The sequence below is a fragment of the Sylvia atricapilla genome, chromosome 22 (assembly GCF_009819655.1).
Source record: "Sylvia atricapilla isolate bSylAtr1 chromosome 22, bSylAtr1.pri, whole genome shotgun sequence".
Taxonomy (NCBI): Eukaryota; Metazoa; Chordata; class Aves; order Passeriformes; family Sylviidae; genus Sylvia; species Sylvia atricapilla.
In genome coordinates this window covers 172,034-191,197 of record NC_089161.1, presented here as the reverse complement: position 1 = coordinate 191,197, position 19,164 = coordinate 172,034, and the positions used below count along the sequence as shown (strand labels likewise).

General features: G+C 49.5%; 1 protein-coding gene across 1 annotated transcript in view; it reads left to right on the top strand.

The window, feature by feature from the left end:
* RERE (arginine-glutamic acid dipeptide repeats) overlaps positions 1–19,164 on the top strand; it is a 68,904-nt gene that overhangs the window by 37,158 nt on the left and 12,582 nt on the right. Inside the window, exon 6 of the mRNA XM_066334535.1 lies at positions 17,963–18,125. Within this exon, the coding sequence (XP_066190632.1) occupies positions 17,963–18,125 (163 nt within the window). The remainder of the gene's footprint in view (positions 1–17,962; positions 18,126–19,164) is intronic.

The following is a 19,164-nucleotide window of genomic DNA, read 5'->3' as shown; positions in this document are numbered from 1 at the left end:
TTATTTTCATGGTTGAGAGTCCCAGCCTGGCCAGAGTCCTCTCCACGGCTGCCATGCATCAAACCCTTCCTGGTGTTTGTTCCCCGTCCAGTCAGTGCCTGAAGATGTGCTTTAAAACCTGAAAATGGCTTTCAGAAAGGCAAAAAATAAACCAGGCAGATCAGCAGCAGGGCTGTTTGTGGGACATCCTGTCCCAGATCAGTGCTAATGTTTTAAAATCTGGGTAACTCCTGGAAGAAATGAATCTGTATAATCCCGCCTGGGGACTGACTTTTGAGATGGCTTAGGAGAGAAATGCTCTCCAGGTAATCCTCTGTGTGCTGCTCCCCGTGTGTATTTACAGAGTGTGAGACAGAGATTACAGTTTCAAGAGCTACTGCAGCAGTTTGCTTTGAATTTTCGAGTTCAAGGAGTAAACAAATAGGAAACAGCTTGGATTTGTTGTGAGCCGTGTTCCAGGGGAGTCAGAGGAGTTCTGCAGAGCAGAGTTTGGCTTTTTAAAACACTCAGGGAGTTGTGCCTGCCTCGTGTGGGGTTCACAGAGCAAACACCTGGGGCAGAGGATTGTGCACTAGGTAAAAACCCCTCTGCTGGCAGAGAATAAAGTGTACTTTGAGTGTGCACAGAGCGTGGAGTGGACTTTATTCTTCCACAGGAGATGCCTGGGCTCAGCCATCACCTCCCACCCCTGCTGGCCCCATAGGAGAGGCACCCACTGCCTTCCCCGGGCTCCAAACCAGCCCCCAAACACATCAGTCACTCCTAAAGATCCTCCAAACTGTGCTGCTGCAGCGGCGAGAAAACACAATAACAACTCCAGGAGACAGATGCACTCATTTTGTCAGCTTTGTTTCCAAGCAGCTGTAAAAAAGAAGCAGTGCTTGATTGCTGGGGCTTTTTTGCTGCTTGATTCTTTGGTTGTTTTGGTGTTTTTTTTTTTTTTTTTTTCATGCCAAGGAAGATTCCCAGGAATTACAGAGATGGTGGAATAAAGTGAGAGTGGGGAGTTAGAATAGAGGCTGTGCCATAGGGGAGGTGAAGCAGTTTGTGGATAGAAGTGGCTCTGTAAGCATAAAGAAACGTTTAACATCACACATTGAAATCTGCTGCATTTGCTTTTGCTTTGTTTTTCCTTTCCATTCTGGATCTGAAGGGAAAACGCTTAGGAGTGTGATAGAATTCAGATTGTCAGGACGTAAAGATGCTGGTGATTACTGCTAGGTGAGGCTGATGTCATTTTGGGTGAAGTTGTGTCTTCTCCCGGCGCAGGGAAGGGAGGGTTCCTGTTCTGCAGGGAGGGCTGTGTGTGTCAGCCAGAGCCCTGCACACCTGCACCACGGTGGATTTATGGATAGATGGGCTGTGGAGGGCTTCCTTGCCCTGCCAGGAGGTGCAGTAATGTCTCCTGGTGTGTGGAAGAGCTGGGAAATGCTCAGGCTTTGGGTTTCCTCCTCCTGCTGGTGAGGAATAAGGATCTTTGCAGGGCTGGGATCCCCCATTTGTGGTGTTTTTCCCTGGAGTCAGGAGGGGCTGCACCCCGCAGGACAGAAATCCTCCTTCCCTCCCTGCTTCAGGCTGGTGGTGGCACAGCAAACCCTGAGCGAGCAGAACAGACTGCAGACAAAACCTGCTGCTGCTTGCATCTCTTTTTCGAAATCCCAGGATGTTTCCTTCTCATTCACATCTTTCAGGGTTAAGTTTGGCCGTTGCCCTTTTCTTGGCAATAAAGAAACTTTGTGAGTTTAGGAGCTGGGGAGGTGTAAGTGAAGGAGCTGCTCTCAGGGTAATTGCTGTATTTAGGAAAGCAAGTGTTACAAGAACGATGACAAAATCCCAGCTGCTGACGGTGGTGGTTGGGAAATCCTTCCCGACTCTGGTCACCTGGCATGAGGAACATTGAGGCAGGGAATATGGTTTGGTTTAGGCTCCCAAACTCCTGTGCAGCAGGAGGAGATCTGGCATGAGGAAAGGTGCTGTAAGTGCGTTTATTGCCACGGTGAAATAGTTTGTTCTTGGGTGGAGCAGTTGAGCTGCTGCTCCCTTCCCCCAGACCCTCGGTGGGCTCCCTTTTCCCTTGCAGTGCCCCTGACACGAGCGAGTTACTCTGTGGGACGCCTCCAGAGCCTTCAAAGAGAGGAGAGCACATTCCAGGTTATAAACCAGCTCTGCTCCTGCAATCTGAGAAGTCCTCCCTGGTGTTTAACCCTGAGCCTGCTTTGTGCCTCTTGTGTAAAGCACCAGGACATCCCACAGGAACTCTTGATTTATTTTGCTAACTCTGCCTTTCTCTGTGGTTCACAAACCTCTAATGGGCTGTGAAGCTCCAAGATTTCAGAGTTGAACAGTAGAAGTTTTAAGATCCTCCTCTTCTACATGAAAGACTTAACGCTTTCCACATGCTGGGTTTTTGGATGACAAAAAAGCTGATCTCCTACAAATAGAGTTTGTAAAGCTGAGGCATCCTGGGCCAGGGCTGGTTAATGCTGTTGTGAAATTGGGGAAGGAAAAAAAATGTAATGAAAACTCTGGGCTTGGGGCCAGCAAGGAAGATCTGATACAGTGAACGTGTTTCTGTTGCCCTTTGTTACTGTTGAGTTTGATTAGCTTTGTTTCTGGTAAGTTTAATTACAGTTCTTTTTTATTTTTATGGCTAAGGAGGGGATCTTTGCCAAAGCTCAAGTCTTTCATTACCTCAGTTGCAATGGGAGGGAACTGAAGAAATAAATCATGCCACCTCCCCAACAAACAAGGCAAAGTAAAACCAAAAGAAACCCCACTTAGCTATAAACCCAGCCCTTTTCTCTCTCCTTGCCCTGTTCCTGCAGTCTGCTACTTTCCATCTGTTATTTTCCCTTTCTGAAGTTGCTTTTGGGGTCGAGGGTGAATTGACTTTGTGCAGGGAGTTGTTGTTTTGCCTGGGCAGGGTTCTTCAGCTGTGGTTGTTGTGCCTCCCCGGAGCTTGTCTGGCTCCTCTGCAGTTTTCTGTCACACAGACAGCGCTTCCTACGTGGATTCCTTCATTGCAGTGCAGGAGTGCAGCTGGGATGGAAATGCCTCACAAACTGGGAGAGCAGAATGGACAGAAACAGGAGAGGTTTGCTTTGGGCCCTGGTTTTGTTCTGCAAAACCCTGCCCGTTGAGATGAGATCAAAAATACGTGCCATAAAGCTGGCACAGGCTGGGCTCTGAAGGAGCATATGGAAAAACTCATTTCTCCTGATCCCCACTGCTAAAGGAGCTCCAGACTGTGAAACAACCCTGGGTTGTGTACCTGGACCTTCACCCTGCTGTGGAGAAGTGACAGGGACAAAGGCCTCCCTCCCTCAGTGCTGGGCTAAACTTGTATTGATTTAACAATTCCACCTCATGTTCTTACTCTCTGCCGTTTGATGGGAGAGATTTTTTTTTTCCTCGTTGTTGTTGCCTGTCTTTAGAAAACCATTGCTTTTAGAGCTTCTGAAAAGAAACTGTCTGCTCACTGTGGGCATAAAACTGCCCTTCCTATCTTCCACCTATTCATTCTGTATTAAGGTTCATAATGGTTTTGTTTCAGGCAAATCCGGGTGGCTTAAACTTGGAATACTTTAAAAACGATGCAAATGATTTTCAGCAAGAGGTCGAAGAGGAGGGAAGCCTTGATGGACTGGAGTAACCAGAGAGTTGTAACCCAGCACTGCCCAGGAGATAGCTGGAAATGGTGCATTTACTTTGAGAAGGTTTTATTTAACAGGAGTGTAGGGGACAGGACGTTGTGAGCTGCTGTTTGTGGTTGGCAGTGACCCCTCTTGCCCCTCCTGGCTGTTTTTCCACGGAGCACACATTAACAGAGCTGCTGAAACAAATCCACGGGGCTGCTGTCAGTGCAGATCCCCCTCTGGGCTCCCAGCTCACCCAGCCCCTCCTTAGAGCCCTCCCCAGCCCCTGTTTGCAGTCCTGAGTCACAGCTCTGCCCTGCTGGCGCTTACAGATTGCAGCTGCCCGGGTTTTCACGGTGCAGCAATCAGGGGACACGTAAGAGGTGCCTGTGAATCACCTCGGGATAGCTGCGCTTAGCTCTTGGTGTCTCAGCTCGCAGATTTCCAGTTGCCAAAGTTCTGCTTTGACCTTTTCAAGGGAGCTTACATAGCAAAGGTATGGGAAATGTTTAAAAGTGAGTTTGGCATTATGTTTGACTGTTCTAGTTGTCGTCTCTGAGCTGGGATTGTGGATGGAATCCTGCAGGCTGTGGATAAACAGCATTTCTGCTGCACTGCTCAGTCAGTACGCTGCCATTCCACAAAGGTCATGTCAAAACGAGGGGAAAACCCCAAAACAAATCCACAACAACAGCAAGAAAACCCAACCCAAACCCAGACTAGCAGGGACATCATATTTTAGCCATTAGAAGTTCTGATTTTTCAGAGATTTCTGCTTCAGTCTCTCTCCAGCATCCATCCTCTCTCCTCCAGTGGTGAGAAGACCCATGGTGTAACTTCATTCCAAACACTCTGTTCAGTCTCCAGCTGGAGTTGTGAAGTTGCTGTGTTGGCACAGGACAGCTCCTGAGGAGGGGCAGCTTCTGGGCTGGGGATAATTCCACCCTTGGCTCTTGGCAGGGGCAGCAGAGAAACAGTGAATGGCCGTGGATGGATCTGCTTTGCCTGACCCTTGATGGGGAATGGGAGTCCCCAGGTGGGGCAGGGCTGGGGACACCTGGGACAGGTGAGGCCATTCCCCCAAGGTCACCTTGATCTGCAGGAGGGAGAGGGGATTTCCACCTTGTGTCACGAGCAGAGTTTGGAAAGGGCAGCAGGGAAGTGAGGAGTGAAGTCAGTGATGTGCTGCCAGGGCTTTGTTGCCTCTGTGCTGTTTTGCCCTGTCTCCATCATAATTAAAGCTGACGAGGCTCGCTCCAAGGCTGCTGGCAGCTCTGCTCCACAGGGATCTCCTGGGATGGGATATCTGCCCTCAGAGATGCAGGGAGATAATCTGCAGGTCCCTGCAGCTTTGGACAGAACCAGCCTGCAGCTGGGAGTGAATTCCTGCAGTGGAGCTGTGCCCACCTGAGCCCCAGGCCTGCTGTGGGTCCTGGGCTGCAGATTTTCCTAAGCCTGCTGAGGATCCAGTGAACCACAGCCGGGGCTTTGCTGCTGTGCTTGACAACTGGAGTGGTTTCAATTAGGAGCCCACTCTGCAGTAGCACGTGTGTGATGGATTAGGGAAACACGAGGAGCACAAACCTGTCCTGCTGCTCTGGGGCTCTCCTGGGGGGAAGCCTGCTGGGCTCAGCAAGGAGTATTTACACCAAAATAAATACAGCCTAGCTGGTTTAATTCAGTTATGTGTGATATTCGCTTACAGACCTTTTCCCACTTTTAATATGGTTTTGAAAACTTGAATTTTCGTGGGTGCTGTGGGAACTTCTGCCTGTTTGAACTCTGGTGTTCACCTGCTCAGGGTAACTTTTCCTGTAAGGAAGTCATTTGTATCATCAAACCCTGCAGGTTCGTTGGGGTTTTTTTGTTTGGCTTTCATTTGCAAGGAGCGTTTCTTTGCGTCTGCTCCCTGATCTCCTACTCTTTTTTTTTTTAAATATTTTAGTATTTGTCTGGTTTCAAGTGTAGCTCCATCATGCCCATTCCACTGAGGTGTGAGGGTGTGCAGTGTTGTCCTGCTGTGCCCCTGGTGAAGTTCCTCATCCCTGCAAAGTCCCATTCCCTGGGATTGGGAAAGGCCTGGAATTCCCAGGCACTGCCTGTGCTGTCTGGGGGTATTTTACATGCTGGAAAACAAGCACTGTAAGAATCCTGAGCTGCCTGTCAGGTGCTCGTGGAGCCTCTTGAGTGTGTTTGTGTATGAAAGATTCATGGGACGTTTTGAAGAGGTGGCAGTGCTGCCGTGAGAAATAACACCGTGGAAAAATTCCACTCAGATTCCAGGGGTTTAGTGCATCATTTCCAGCGTTTTCCCTTTTACTTTTATCACTAGTAGCACTTGGATGAAAACACGTGTCTTGATTGCAGCTTTTGTTTCATTCCCACCCCAAGATGCCACTTTTGGGCTGTTTGCTGGGCAGCAGTTGGATAGACACAGGGAACCCTGGTTATCCTCACATCCCATGGCAATGGGCTGAATTCCACATTGATTCCACATGTGAGGCCTGAGCAACAGAAATAATCAGAGGAATTGCTTGTTTACCTTACAAACAACCTGCAAGGGTGGACCAAAAGCAGGTTCTGTGTCTTACCACTGTTACTGTGAGGAGTTTAATGAGGGGGGAAAGCAGGAGAGTTGAATTACTTGTGGAATGATACACGAGACACTGGGAACATCCCCTGTGCTTACATGTGGGCAGAACAAGCATAGCAGAGTGGGGTTTTTAAAGGAGAAAACAGCTTTTGTGGTGTGTCTTTCACATGGCACGAGGTTTCTTTCCCAGAGTTGTGTAATGTCTCAAATCCCTGTTGTTGCAGGATCTGTGCCTCGCTTGTGGCAGCTGCTTGGGTTGTTGGATGTGTTTGGAATTAAACAGGAGCTGGCATCTTGAGTCTGTGTTTTCTCCTGAGGCTGTGAAATTTGGGGTTTGTGGAGAGGAGAACCAGCTTAGGAAAAGCTTTGGAAGGACCAGGAGCTGGGGGTTCTCAGGGAGGTTTGTCACACGCTGTCACCGTGGCCTTCTGAGGCTGTTCCTCCAGGACTGATGTGATGAGGCAGCACAGACAAACCCCTCACAGGAGGTACAAGTGTTCATCTCTGCAGGAAATGTTCCTTTTGCCCTGCCTCTGGTTGTTTGCTGGGCTTGGCCACGAGCCCAAGCGCTGTGTCAAATGCTGCTCCTGTTTCACAAATGGAAATCTTCCACAGCCAGGAGGGAAAATCAGAATGTGTGCCCCCCAAATCCACTTTTATCACTCATACACATAAACGTTGCAGCCAGTTCAGCACCCTGAACATCCATGTCATGCTTTTTTCCAGCACTCACTTGTGCCTCTGGGTCTCTGCATCTCTCTGAATTTATTTAAGGTGTGATATTTTGCTGTAGTCAATGAACTCCAGAATGAAACGAAACTTCCTAATAGATGAAAGCTGTCGTGTGCTTTGTCTAGAACCACAGGATGGGTGGTTTGTTTACAGGGGAAGTAAACCTGTTTCAGAAAAAACAGAGTTTAAAGAGAAGAATGCAGTGGGGAGTTTCGGCTATCGGGGATGGAGCAGAGCAGGATGTTTCTGTGTGCACTTTTGTTTGCAGACAGTGCACGGCTTGGAGATTAATATTTCAACACTTTCAGAAACTCTGTGGCTGCAGCTTATCAGTTAATAACAGTTTGTCCTTCCAAGAGCCACACAAGTAGAAACATCAAGCAGGCAGCTTTGCTGTCTCCCAGAGGAGGAGGCCAACAAGTATTGGTGTAACATCTCCCTTCCTGCTGAAAGTTCCCTGTTCTAAGGCTTCTCTCCTGCTTTCTGACATCTCTGTGCTGTGAATTCCAGCTCTGATTAAGCTGATGGTCCCTGCCCTGCTGGGCAGGGGATCAGTGGTGTCACCTCCTGCCTGTCCCTGTCCCCAGGGCTGCTGGCACGGTCTGGCTGTCACAGGAGAGAATTCCTGAGCTCCCTGCAGCGTTGGTGTGAGGAATGGGCTGCAGAGGAGGGTGAGAGGGCTCTGGGCTGAGCTGCAGGTCCATTTGTGAGAGCTCAGGAGTCAGAGCCCCAAGCCTAGCCCCAAATTACTGCTGCCTTTCTGCCTTACCCCTGATGGAGGGATCAAATCCACCTTCTGAGGGAGCAGCTCGGGTTAATGTTTGCTGGGGACACCAGGGAGGAACAGAGCTGGGGAGAATTGGTGATTCCTTTCACTTCTGAGCTCACTGTGTAGGTATTATAGTGAGCTACAATGAATTGCTCTTCCTAATGCTGCTTTACAACTCTTAGCTTTGTCTTCTGGTTACATTTTGCTTGCTAAGGATTTTTCCTGACAGAAGGAATTTGAGACTGGAGGGAAGCAACAATAACTGAGGGATAAGCAGCTTACGTGGCAGTTCTTTGTGGTTTGGGGGTGGGGGGTTTGCTCGATGTCCTGCTTCAATAGTCCTCTTTTCTTACGTTGCTCTGATAAACAGAAAAACACTGAAATACCCCTCAACCTTCCACACTTAATCTAGAAAATCTCCTGGTTTAGGGAGCTGTTCTTGGAGAGCAGTGAAAGGAAAACAGCTGTTCAGGGACCAGATGTGGGAGGAACAGAGTCTGTTTAAAATCAGGGTTTAATGACAGGGACTGTGCTGAGGGATTGTGTTTGCTGTGTCCATAACTCAGGGCAGGAGCCCGTCCTCCCTCACCCTCTGTGAGCTTTCAGTGATAAGCTGCTGGTTTGTCCGAGTTCAGTTGATACTTTCCAGGTGTAAAGTGGACGGGATTCTTCCTCCATCTGGCCTGTTCAGATGTTGGACATCCTGTGCTAGTGATTGTTATTAAGAGGTCACATTCTGTCTGCCTTCAGCCTGGAATCACAGGGGTTGGTAGTTTTCATCGTGGAATAACCAGGTGTGAGGACTTCTAAAATCGTTGTTTCCAGGGGATTAAACCTTCCCATTCCTCATTAGCAGTGAGGATAATTGTACAGAGTTTGTCTCCTGTATATAATTCTCGGTATTTTCTGACTGCTGCTGTATTTGTAATAAACTCCCCCACGGGTCACGAGCTCGGAGAGGAGGAAGCTGTGTCAGGGAGGGGAGTGTGTACATTTGACAAGCCAGGCTTTGTGTGATTCAGCACAGATGTGTTTGGAAAACCTCAAACATCTGGTGCACGCAAGTGTGGAATGCAGGTCAGTGGTCAGACACATCAGGAGCTCAAACAGAGCTGCTGCTGGCACAGCTCACTGCTGCTGGGTGCCACAGGACCAAGTGGACCTTCAGTTCTGACTTCTGTACTTCAATAAAAGCAGTTACAGAATGCGACATTCGAGGAACAAGTGGCTAATTCTTCCTCACCTCTCAGCTCTCCTTGGCCTATTGAAAATCAGATCGAAATTTCACATTCTGAGTCTGTTTATTTGAGTGGGTCTGTTTCCTTGGTTTTGTGGCGTGTTGTCTGCTCAGAATGCAGTACCTGGTAACATAAAACCTGCCGATATAATGGGACCTGGGGGGGCAGGAGATGGCTCCAGACCAGGAAGCAAACAGAAGAGCAGCTCTGATTATCAGGCACTCGGTCCTTGGTGGCCCATAAACGCTGCAGGATTTACGTGTGGCTGTTCCAGAGAGGCTGCAGCCCCCTGGGCATTGGAACGTTCTTCCAGCCCATCCAGGGTGCCCCAGAAGTGTTGAATGGTGATGTTCATCCTGCTTTGCCCACACGGGGACCAGTGAGTGACTTAAACTGGGCCTTGACAGACAACTGGGAGCTCCTGTGTTCAGTGCCAGAGGCTGCTCAGGTGAGCAGGGCCAGGAATGTGCTCTGCAAGGTGAAATCACCACTGGAAATCCTCTTTTCACATCATCCATCTGGTCTGGGGGGGATTCCCTGAGCTCTGGGATGCTGGTGTGGCTGCTGGGGCTGCGAATGTGGGGTAATAATTGCCCCTTCCCCAATGCTGCAGGGAGAGAACCCCAGGGGGACAGTGAGCTCCGTGTTTGCCACAGCCCAGGGCAGGGCTGCAGTGATCAGAGCATTGATCCCCAGTGACACTTCCCTGGGAGCTAAACACAGTTTGGTTCTGTTTGTAAAACGGGCATGATGAAATACTGAAAAGAGTTTTGAGCTAGTAAAACTTTCTTGATGATTACAAAGCCTAATTTCAGTTGTTGGGAAACAAATGAGCATCTGCACACCTTCCTGAGATGCAGGGGGATTAAGTTCCCTGCTGAATAGCAGAATTAAATTTTTAATACTTTGTTTAAACAGGAATTATGAAAGTAGACAATGCTCTGTCCTTGTGTTCGGAGTGTCCCTTTCTCAGGCACATTCACCAATTAGCCTTTCACTTCAATTAATTAAAGCTGACATGCAAACCACAACAACAGGCAGGCTGGGTGGCAGATGAAATGACCAAAATCTGTCGATATTTTTTTGTATTGGCTGGAGTAGCTGATCATACTGGGTCTGGTTCTCAGCCCCTGTGTGAACGAAATCCATGAGCAGAGGAGCTGCTGGGGCTGAAGGAGCCATTCCCATTTCCTGGCAGCCATTACACGCTGCCAGCACAAAAACACTTCTTTCTTAACAGTCCTTTCCGAGGCTCAAAAATGGATTTTCCTCCCAGCCACTGTCATTCAATTATCACCTCAGGAAATGCACAGATATAACTGATGATCCCTTTCAAACATCCTGCGGTTTTCCACTCCTCCCATCCTTCATTTCCCTGCCTGCTCCAGTCATTAGATGTAACATTGCCCATGTATATTTTATAGGGTGACCCTGACGGCTGTCGCTTTGAGGATGTGCAGAGATAATAAGATTGTGCATGTAATGAAGGGCAGATAAATAGAAAAATGTTTACAGGCTGGAGTGTGGTGGTTGGAAGTGCTTTATGGCTTCACGGCTGGCTTCTCCCTGACACACCCCCGCAGGAGCCAGGAGTGACAATGGGATGTGTCTTAGGCTCTGGGAAAGGTGGCCTCGGGATGTGGAAATGGGGTTTTGTTCATAACGTGAGCTCCGGTAATACCCAATCAAGGGGCTTAATTATCGAGCTGGTGCAAAAAGAGAGTGCAGTTCAAGGGATAATTGGCACCTCCATTGAGCAAATCCTGTTCTGGGCATTGTGCTGCTAAATTCTCCTTGTGACAGTATTGATGGGGAGGTGGAAGTGGAGCGGGGGAAGACACAATCCAGCGCAGACAATGCCCCGAAAGCTTTCCTCAATAACTGGCATTAATTTATCTGGGTATTTATCCCGCTCTCCTTTTTGTCCCGGTGTGCGTGAGTTCAGATATGGAGAAGTTGCCCTTAACAAGGGGCTGGCAGGGAGGAGGTGCTGCCTGGGCCAGCTGTGAGCCCCAGGACTTTGATGTGGGCTGTAAAACGGAACAGAAGCTCCGCTGGCTCAGGAAAACAGCACCTTGTGCCATCTTTCAGAGGCGTTTCAGCCCCGTTCCTCAGGAGCACGTGGAGCTTCGTTCCCTGGCGCTGTGTGTGGGCTCAGGGGTGAGAAGATCCCAGCAGTGCTGCAGGATTGGGCTCTGCTGGAAGGGAACATCCCCCTGTGCTGCAGGTGGGCAGAGGCTGAGAGGTGTGTGCAACACCAGAGGGGAAAGTTAAATCACTGGAGATGAAAGTGGCCGAGAAAATGAGGATTTCTAACCCCGGGAACGTTGATAATGCAAGTTGCAAAGGAGAAGATGAGTAGAAAATAAATACTCAACGAATGTGTGTAAGGCCAAGGTCCTTGAGTGTCCCTGTTGTGATAACCCTGTGGTGGCTCCAGCCCCAGAGATGTTCCTGGTGACCCTGGCAGTGCTGCCACCGCTAAAGACAGCCTCTAATAATTAATAATGGATGCAGCCAACAGTGTGTGGGCTCCTGTGGGGATTGGGAACTCTGTTGATTAACAAAGAGGAGTCTCTGGAGGAAGAAGCCTTAATTACAAAAGCTTGCTTTCCATTCTGGCCTGACAGAGAGGGGCGGCAGCTTTTAACTGGGGCTCAGCCTTAAAACAATGCCCCAGTGTGCTTTGCATTTGTTCTGCAGAACTGCTAAAGCAGGTACTTCAATCCCTAAAAATGGAGGGGAAAAGAATTGTTTGCCTAGAGCCGATAGTGAGGGTAAGTCCCATAAAATGTTAATTGTCTTATTTGCTGCCAGTTTGCACAACCCTAATTACAAACACTGGAAATGATGAACCAATGAACTGCATGGAAATGGTGAGTTAGATGTGGCACAGGGAGAAGTTACTGGTGGGTTTTTTTGGGGGATAATTCTGATTTCTCTGTAGTTTGCTAAAGCCATAGGAGCAGGAGTGAAACAGGGGTGTAAGCTGTAAGAACGAGCAGTTTGTGTTGAGGGCAAAAGGAAAGTGAATGTTGAGCACTCCTGTGCTTATTAAGGATGGATAAGCCTGTCCAGTAGGCCTGGGTTGGAATTCTGGAGGAATTTCAGAGGCTGTCAGTGTTGGAGCTGCTCACAGAGTTGGAGGTTAATCGGCACAATTGTCCTTCCCACTCAGGATTGATCTCGGCCAACTTATAAATCTTCTGTGTCTTTGTCTCCCCACATCATAAAACTTCAAAAGGATGTGCTGGGACTTAATTTGTGAAACTTCATTGACTTTGTCATCAAATGGAAGATGCTGTACAGTGGTGGGATGTTGCTGTGTTAGTGCAGATAATGTTAGTTTTGAAGGAGAGATTATTTACACCCGGCTCATGTATTCCGTTCCTTTTCTCCCTCTGACTTTGCAGTCCCTGCGCTGACTCTCTCCTCTGACAGTGATTCCATTACTCACCCATTATGTGGAAGAATTAGCAGGAGTTAAGAAGGGCAAGTGCATTCTCCTGGGGCAGTTACAGAAGTGTGACCCGTGTGTTCAGGTGACACGCACAGTGAAATTATTCCAGTCTCTTTGCTGCTTGAGGAACTTGGGAGCGAAATCTTCAGGTTCCAGGCTTATTTTAGCACTCCCAGGAGTGCCCCAGTTCTCTCAGGACCTGTGGCAGCTCTGCAGACAGAATCTCCATTTGTAGGAGAGAGGAGCTCCCTCTTCCCCTGGTGAGTGGAGGACTGAGCAGGGTACCAGCACTCCTTTAGCAGGAACAATTAGAAAGCATAAAGCTCTGTCTGACTGCAGGTTTTTTTCCACAACAAAATGAAATCCAGAAGATGCAGATGGAGCCTCGGCTGGGTTCCCAGGAAATTCTGTGACTGTTCCTGTGTTGGGAGCAGATTGACAGCAGAAAACCCAAGGAGTCAGCCTGGGTTTGGTACACACCTGTCTCCTCTTTGGATTCCCACTTGCCCAGCCTGTTTGCCGGGAGCTCCAAATGAAGAAATGAAGGCAGAGAACTCCACCTTGCTGTGTTCAGAGCAGGGAGACAGTGGGGGGCAGCCAATGTCCCCAGACTGCAGCTGGAGTTCCCAGAGACAGGGCTGTGCTGCCATCAGGAGATAACAAACGGCCAGAGGAGCTGCAAGGTGAAGGCTGTACTTCTAAAACCTGCCAGAGAACCCAGACCTGCAGGGGATTCCTTAGAGACCATCCCGCGGCTTTTAACGGGCTTTTTTGTAGTGTTAAGTAAAATATTGCTTGAGTTTTAAAAGCCTCTCTTAAAACCTCAGTAATGCGTTGGAATATGCAGGATTCCTGTGCACCCAAGGTGGACATTAATCAGTGCTACTGAACAAGCTGCTGAGACTTACTGCTTAATTAGAGCATGTGCAAACCTATTTGTCATGGCTGGCAGAGGCACCGAGCTCACACTGCAGAAATGGCCAAGTTCAGCTCCTGGAGCTGCACACAGCTGCTGCTCTCGGCCCTGCTGCGTGTTTCCAGTCCTTCATCCTGCTCAGAGTTCCACCTTCTCTCTCTCTGGGTATGGGTTCATCAGCAGAACCAGCCGCAGGACCATGAAGCTCCCTCTGAGCTGATGGAGTCCAGGGTTTAACCCCTGAGCCACGTGCACCTGTTTGGGGAACACCTGCAGGGATGCTGCTGCACCCCTGCCCTGGGCAGCGCCTTCTCTTTGCAGCTTTGGGGGTGAGACGTGGGATGGAAAGGATGGATCATTTCAGTTTTGTCTCCTCGCAGTGCCTGCGTTGTTCTGTGAAGCTGCAGGAGCCAGAGTGACCCTGCCCTGCCCTGGTGGTGTGTGCCACCACGGTCCAAACCCCTGGTCCTGGTCCTGCCCTGCAGCAGATGCTGGGACCAGCCTGTGCCAGGGGCTCCAGTGCAGGAGGGAAGCGCTGGAGACTGTTTTTACTGCAGCATTTTACACGAGTATTAGCTAAATTGAGTTGACTTAATAAAATCTTGAGGCATGCCAGAAAGATTGTGAATTCATTAAGGCCACAGCTGGACAATCTGTTCCCCTCTGCTCGGCCTGGCTGCTTACAGCCATTGAGGAGTGCTGTCATTTACCTTTTCTTTTTCATGACAGCAAAGCTATTCCCCTCCCCCATGATTTTTTATTTTTTATTTTTATTTTTTTCCTCCCTGGCAGAGCTCGGCTCTGGGGAAATTAAACAGCAATTATTGTGTTTGCTCACTGTGTTATACCCTAACAGATAGTCGAAGGGAAGTTGATGTGTGTGCTGGAGCTGCTGGCAGAACCTTCCTGTCCAGGGATGCAGAGCCAGCCTCAGTCCTTTGTTTACCCAGGACAGGACTAAACACGTGCCTTTGGCATTTGAAAACTGCTGAGGAGGAGGAGGCAGGGTTTGCTGGGGGTGTGCAGGTAGAGGGGCTGCTCCGGTGGGGGTGATGTGCTTGGACACATCAGGAACACCCAGGTGAGGGTGAAAACACTGGGAGAGGTGTCCCCTGGCCAGGACAGTCCCCTGCTCCAGTCCCCTGCTCACCTCTTGGCCAGGTGAGGGCTGGGGCCACTCCAGGTGTCAGCTCGGAATTCTGCAGGGAAACCTCCCCTCTGGGAGCTCCTGCAGGAGGGATCTGAGCCACATCTTCCTCTGCGAAAATAATCTGCAGAATGGAGCTAAAAGGAGATGAAGTGTGACTTTTTTATATGCACCCAGAACGTGGGGTGAAATGGCCTTGGCAGGAGACTTGAGTCGTGAGCTGGGGATGTATTTCAGAACTGGTGAAAGCTGAATTGTTTTTTAACTGAGGAACATAGTCCCCTCTGCCTTGTGAAACTTGGGAATGTAGGTGTTCTCGGGGAAACGTGGTGCTAAAAGCCTGAATAATGCTTCTCATTTTGCTTTCTGCGTGTTTGGGACGGTTCATCAGGTGTTAACGTGGAGCCACGGAGTTGTGTGTGCAGGAAAAGAGAGGTGGTGGTGCATCAGGTGGAGGTGAGGCTGCTGTGAACAGGAAGGGAGCCATGAGCCCTGGAAGGGAAAGTGGAAAGGAAAAAGCCGGGGCTTGGTTTGGGAGGGCATTAACAGCATCTTCCGTGGGTGTGACACATCCCAGCCACCCTAATTAAGGAATCAGTTATATCTCATTAGAGGGATGTCACTCCCTCGGTCCCATGGTGACACGAGGGGTGGCTGTGGCTGCTGTAACTCGGCTTTGCCGTGTGATTTGCAGTAGCCGGGGTGCAGAGGGCACCCGGAGGAGGAGCACAGGGCAGGGCTGGCCCCTGGAGTGCTCTGAGAGCCACAAAAAGAGCTCTGGGAGCCACAAAAAGAGCTCTGGAGCCGCTGGCCCGGCCCTGCCCGCGGCTCTGGGCTCTGAGATGTGCTGACTGCGAGACCTTGTGGTGAGGTGAGGTGAGATCACGGGGAACAAAACCATCATTACAGCCCATTCATGTCGCAGCGTTCATGCCTCTCTGTTTGCTCGCCAGCAAAACCAGCGGCTAATTTGCAAGGCAGCCTTTTGTCCCAGGGCCTTTGATCAATGCTGGCCTGTGTTAATGTTTCAGGAGGCTATTGATTTCTGCAGCAGCTTTTGTTCCTGAATTTATGTGCCCTGCCTTTCAGCGGCACGCACTGTGCATGTTTGATTCAAGCTCATTTGACTCCTCGCAGTGAGGCTGGAAGCTGTTTTTGCTGCGTGTTTGGGGAACCAAAGCTTTGCCTGAGTTAGCCCTTTGTGCTGCAGCCCGTGCCACCCATGCAGCCACCGGGATGGTGGGTGTGATGTGCCAGAGCCTCTCCAGCAGGGAATCCCTCGGGCAGCCCGAGGAGCTCCTGCACGGAATTCTTGCAGTGAGGGTACCTGTGTAATACTGCACTCTGAGTTCTCTCTCTCTCCCAGAGCCCTTCGCTGAGTGCGGCACTTGTGCAATCTGACCACGAATTGGAAATACAGAATATCCTTTAGTCCTTTAGTCTGTCCAGGTTTCATAGCTGGGGTAAAAGTGGCTGCTGAATAAATAGGCTTTGACTTCATCTTTAGCTGCGTGCAGTTGTGACTTCTGAGAAAGTCTCGGGGGGGAAAAAGCATTATGGTCAAGAGGTTGGCATTTTCTATAAATATCCCCCGTTTCTTTTTTAAAGTTTGGTTCATGATGTGCATGTGTAAGTTGTTGAACTTCCCTTGGGACCGGCTGGCTTAGCAACGTGTAAATGGAGCTCTGATAGGTTCCCATTCCCTCTTTTACGGTGGGTGGAGAACAGGTTGGTTAGTAATCCACTGACATAAACCACAAAGGATTTACTGACTCTCCCCTCGGTTCTGACACCTTCAGATTCGATACAAATGAACCGATAGGTTAAAAAAATGACTGTTTTCATTTACAAGAGACTTTCTGCCTGCGCAGAGCATTGCTAAAGCCTCCCAGCAGAGCCCAGCCTGGCTCCTGGCACAGGCATATCCCCGAGTGGACAAACAGCTGGACTTTGAGCCAGGGAAATGGTATTTCTAAAGCAAACACGTGCAGGGAACAGGCAGGAGCAGAGCAGGGCTCACAGTTTGCCCTGGTGTACGTGCTCATCCCCAGCCAGGCTCAGAGTCTCTGCAGGAAACACATCTTTAATATTTTTAGTAGAATTCTAGTCTTTTAAAATCAAGAATTGTAGGTAACGTTTTTCCCACTGGCTGCTCCTCACCGACCATCACTCTGAATATGTGTTATTTTAATTTATAAAACACAAACAATAGTCCGGGTCCGTGGTGGGGATCAGCAGCATCATCAGGTTAAAAATGATCTGCTCTGTCTATTGCCAGAAATCACCGTTGTGGTCGTGTTCTTTCTTCTGGGGTTTCTATTTTTAAATGAGGCGCTGGTAAAATTCTTAAGTGCCTTAAATGTCAGCAGTTAATGTCTAGAACAACATCCTCCCTTTGTCTTTGGAGTGTTTCAGCGGTGCAGGTATTGGTTGTGGCTGTAATTGCTTGTTTGGGGCCCTGGGGAGGGTTTGGATTCAGGCAGGGTCGTTATTGGAGTTAACTCCTGCTCTGCCCGGAGCAGGGGCTGCAGGATTTCCCCACGGAGGCAGCAGGCTGAGGTTATTTGATCACATAAAACACAGTTCAAAGAAACCCTTTTTGTGGGCAATTCAGGTATGTTTGTTCTGATGTTGATTTTTTTTCAAGGGGCTGGTTAGAACTTCTCCGTTTTCCTCCTCTTGCAACTTGAAAGCAACAACACCTTTTACCTTAGAGGCAGACAAGTCGCCAGGAAATGATGGGGTTTCAAAGTAAGAGAAAAGAGATTAAAACCACATGCTGTTCTTTGGTTCAGCATTGCATCCGCAGGTTTGAATGGCAGCTGCTGCACTTCCTGACTGTAAGCCAGATTCATTATGCTGTGAAATTATCACTCATTTCTCTAGGTGTGCTCTTTTAACTGCTTAATTAATTTAGTTGTGGATATATATATTCAAATTAAAACACGATTTAGTGTGGTAGGGTTGTGTTACGGTTATCGACTTGTTGTTGAACATGTTTTTACTCCAGCTCTCGGCTCCTTACACAATTGCTGTCTGTGGAATGTAGGCTGACAAAACAGCAGGGCCTGTTTGGGCTGAGCCTTGTTCTCTCTGTGGGCAGCAGGAGTTGTGGCCGGGTTGGGGTGGTTATTAAAGCTGTCACAGCTGAGGAGCAGAGGTGTCAGGGGACGCTGACAGTGACACAAGGGCACCCTCTTCTGAAGCACTGCCCACCAGCAGCATACAGGTGGAGGAGTGAAAAAGCATTCAACCTCTTTCCTTTCCTAGGGGAGGAGTGAAAAAGCACTCATTGACTTATTCCCCCCTCTGCAAAACAAGCAAAAAATAATGAGGGGTGTTTTTTTTGTGTGTGTGTGTCTTACCAAAACAGTTCTTCACATGGTGATTCTTGCTGTAAAAACCCCTGTGTGCACAGAGAGGGTCAGGGGAGGCAGAAAGGGGGTCTAACACCCGTGCTGTGTGTTTGCAGGGGGAGCTGATCACCTTCTACTACTACTGGAAGAAGACCCCGGAGGCGGCGAGCTCGCGCGCGCACCGGCGGCACCGGCGCCAGGCCGTGTTCCGCAGGATCAAAACCCGCACGGCCTCCACGCCGGTCAACACCCCCTCCAGGCCCCCCTCCAGCGAGTTCTGTGAGTGCTCCGGGCCTGGGCACCCCTCTCTCTGCGCCTGCAGGCAGCAGCAGTGATGCTGGGGTGCTGCACCTCCCAGGGGACGGCGGGGAGATGGAGCTGGGGCAGTTCCCTCTCTGTTCTTCCTGCTCCGAGGTGGCTTTGATCACCCAGTGCTTTGTGCAGTCCTCAGGCATCCTGTAAGGATGGAAATGCTGCCCCTGGGATTGGATTTCCCCACTCCTTTTTCTTGGTGTTGTGTTGTATTTTCTCCAGGCTTATTATAGTAACGGGGATTGGAAAACACGGAAGGAAGGAAGGGAATTCTCCTTGCCTTCGGAAGGAAATCCCTTCCACCCTTCTGGGTGACCCCTGCCTTCTGCTGGAGCTCAGACTGTGCTGCAGCCAGCCCTGTCTTAGGGAGTCTTGAGGGAACGCTGGCCTTGCCTGGAGCAGAAGTGTCTAACCCAAGAGCAATTCCCCAAATTCCCCATGTCCCATGTGGGGATAGGACCCTTTGTCCATGTGGGGAAGGTTTGTTACCCTGGGAGGGTTACTCGGTCTGTCTGAACCCACATGCCTCATAGAGAAAAGGGGCAGATTGGCAGATGTAAAAATGAACGTGGGCAGGTGGGGAGGATGTGGTGAGCACACAGAATTCCTGCCAGGGGAGAAGGGAAGGGCAGGAAAGGGCTGGGAGCTTTTCCCTGCTGAACTGGGAGGATTTACTGCTGGTCTCTGCACAGGGAGTGAGGATCTGGACTCCACAGCTCAATCCCAACTCACACGTGAGAGATTGTGGCTGGGAGGACCCTTCCTTATGGGTCTGAGTGCAGGATGAGAATAAAAATTCATTTAGCAAAAGAAAGCCAAGTGCTAGCCTGGGGTCAGCTCTGCAGTCAGGGTTTGAACACCTGCAAGTATTAATGTAGGAATTACAGCAGTGGTAGCTATTAAATGTAACCCTGTGTTAATTTGAAGGATAACGAGTTGCTGACAAATGCTGATGGCAAGTACTGGAGAATCTGTAAGCTTTAATCCATAAACTGTAACCTGCATG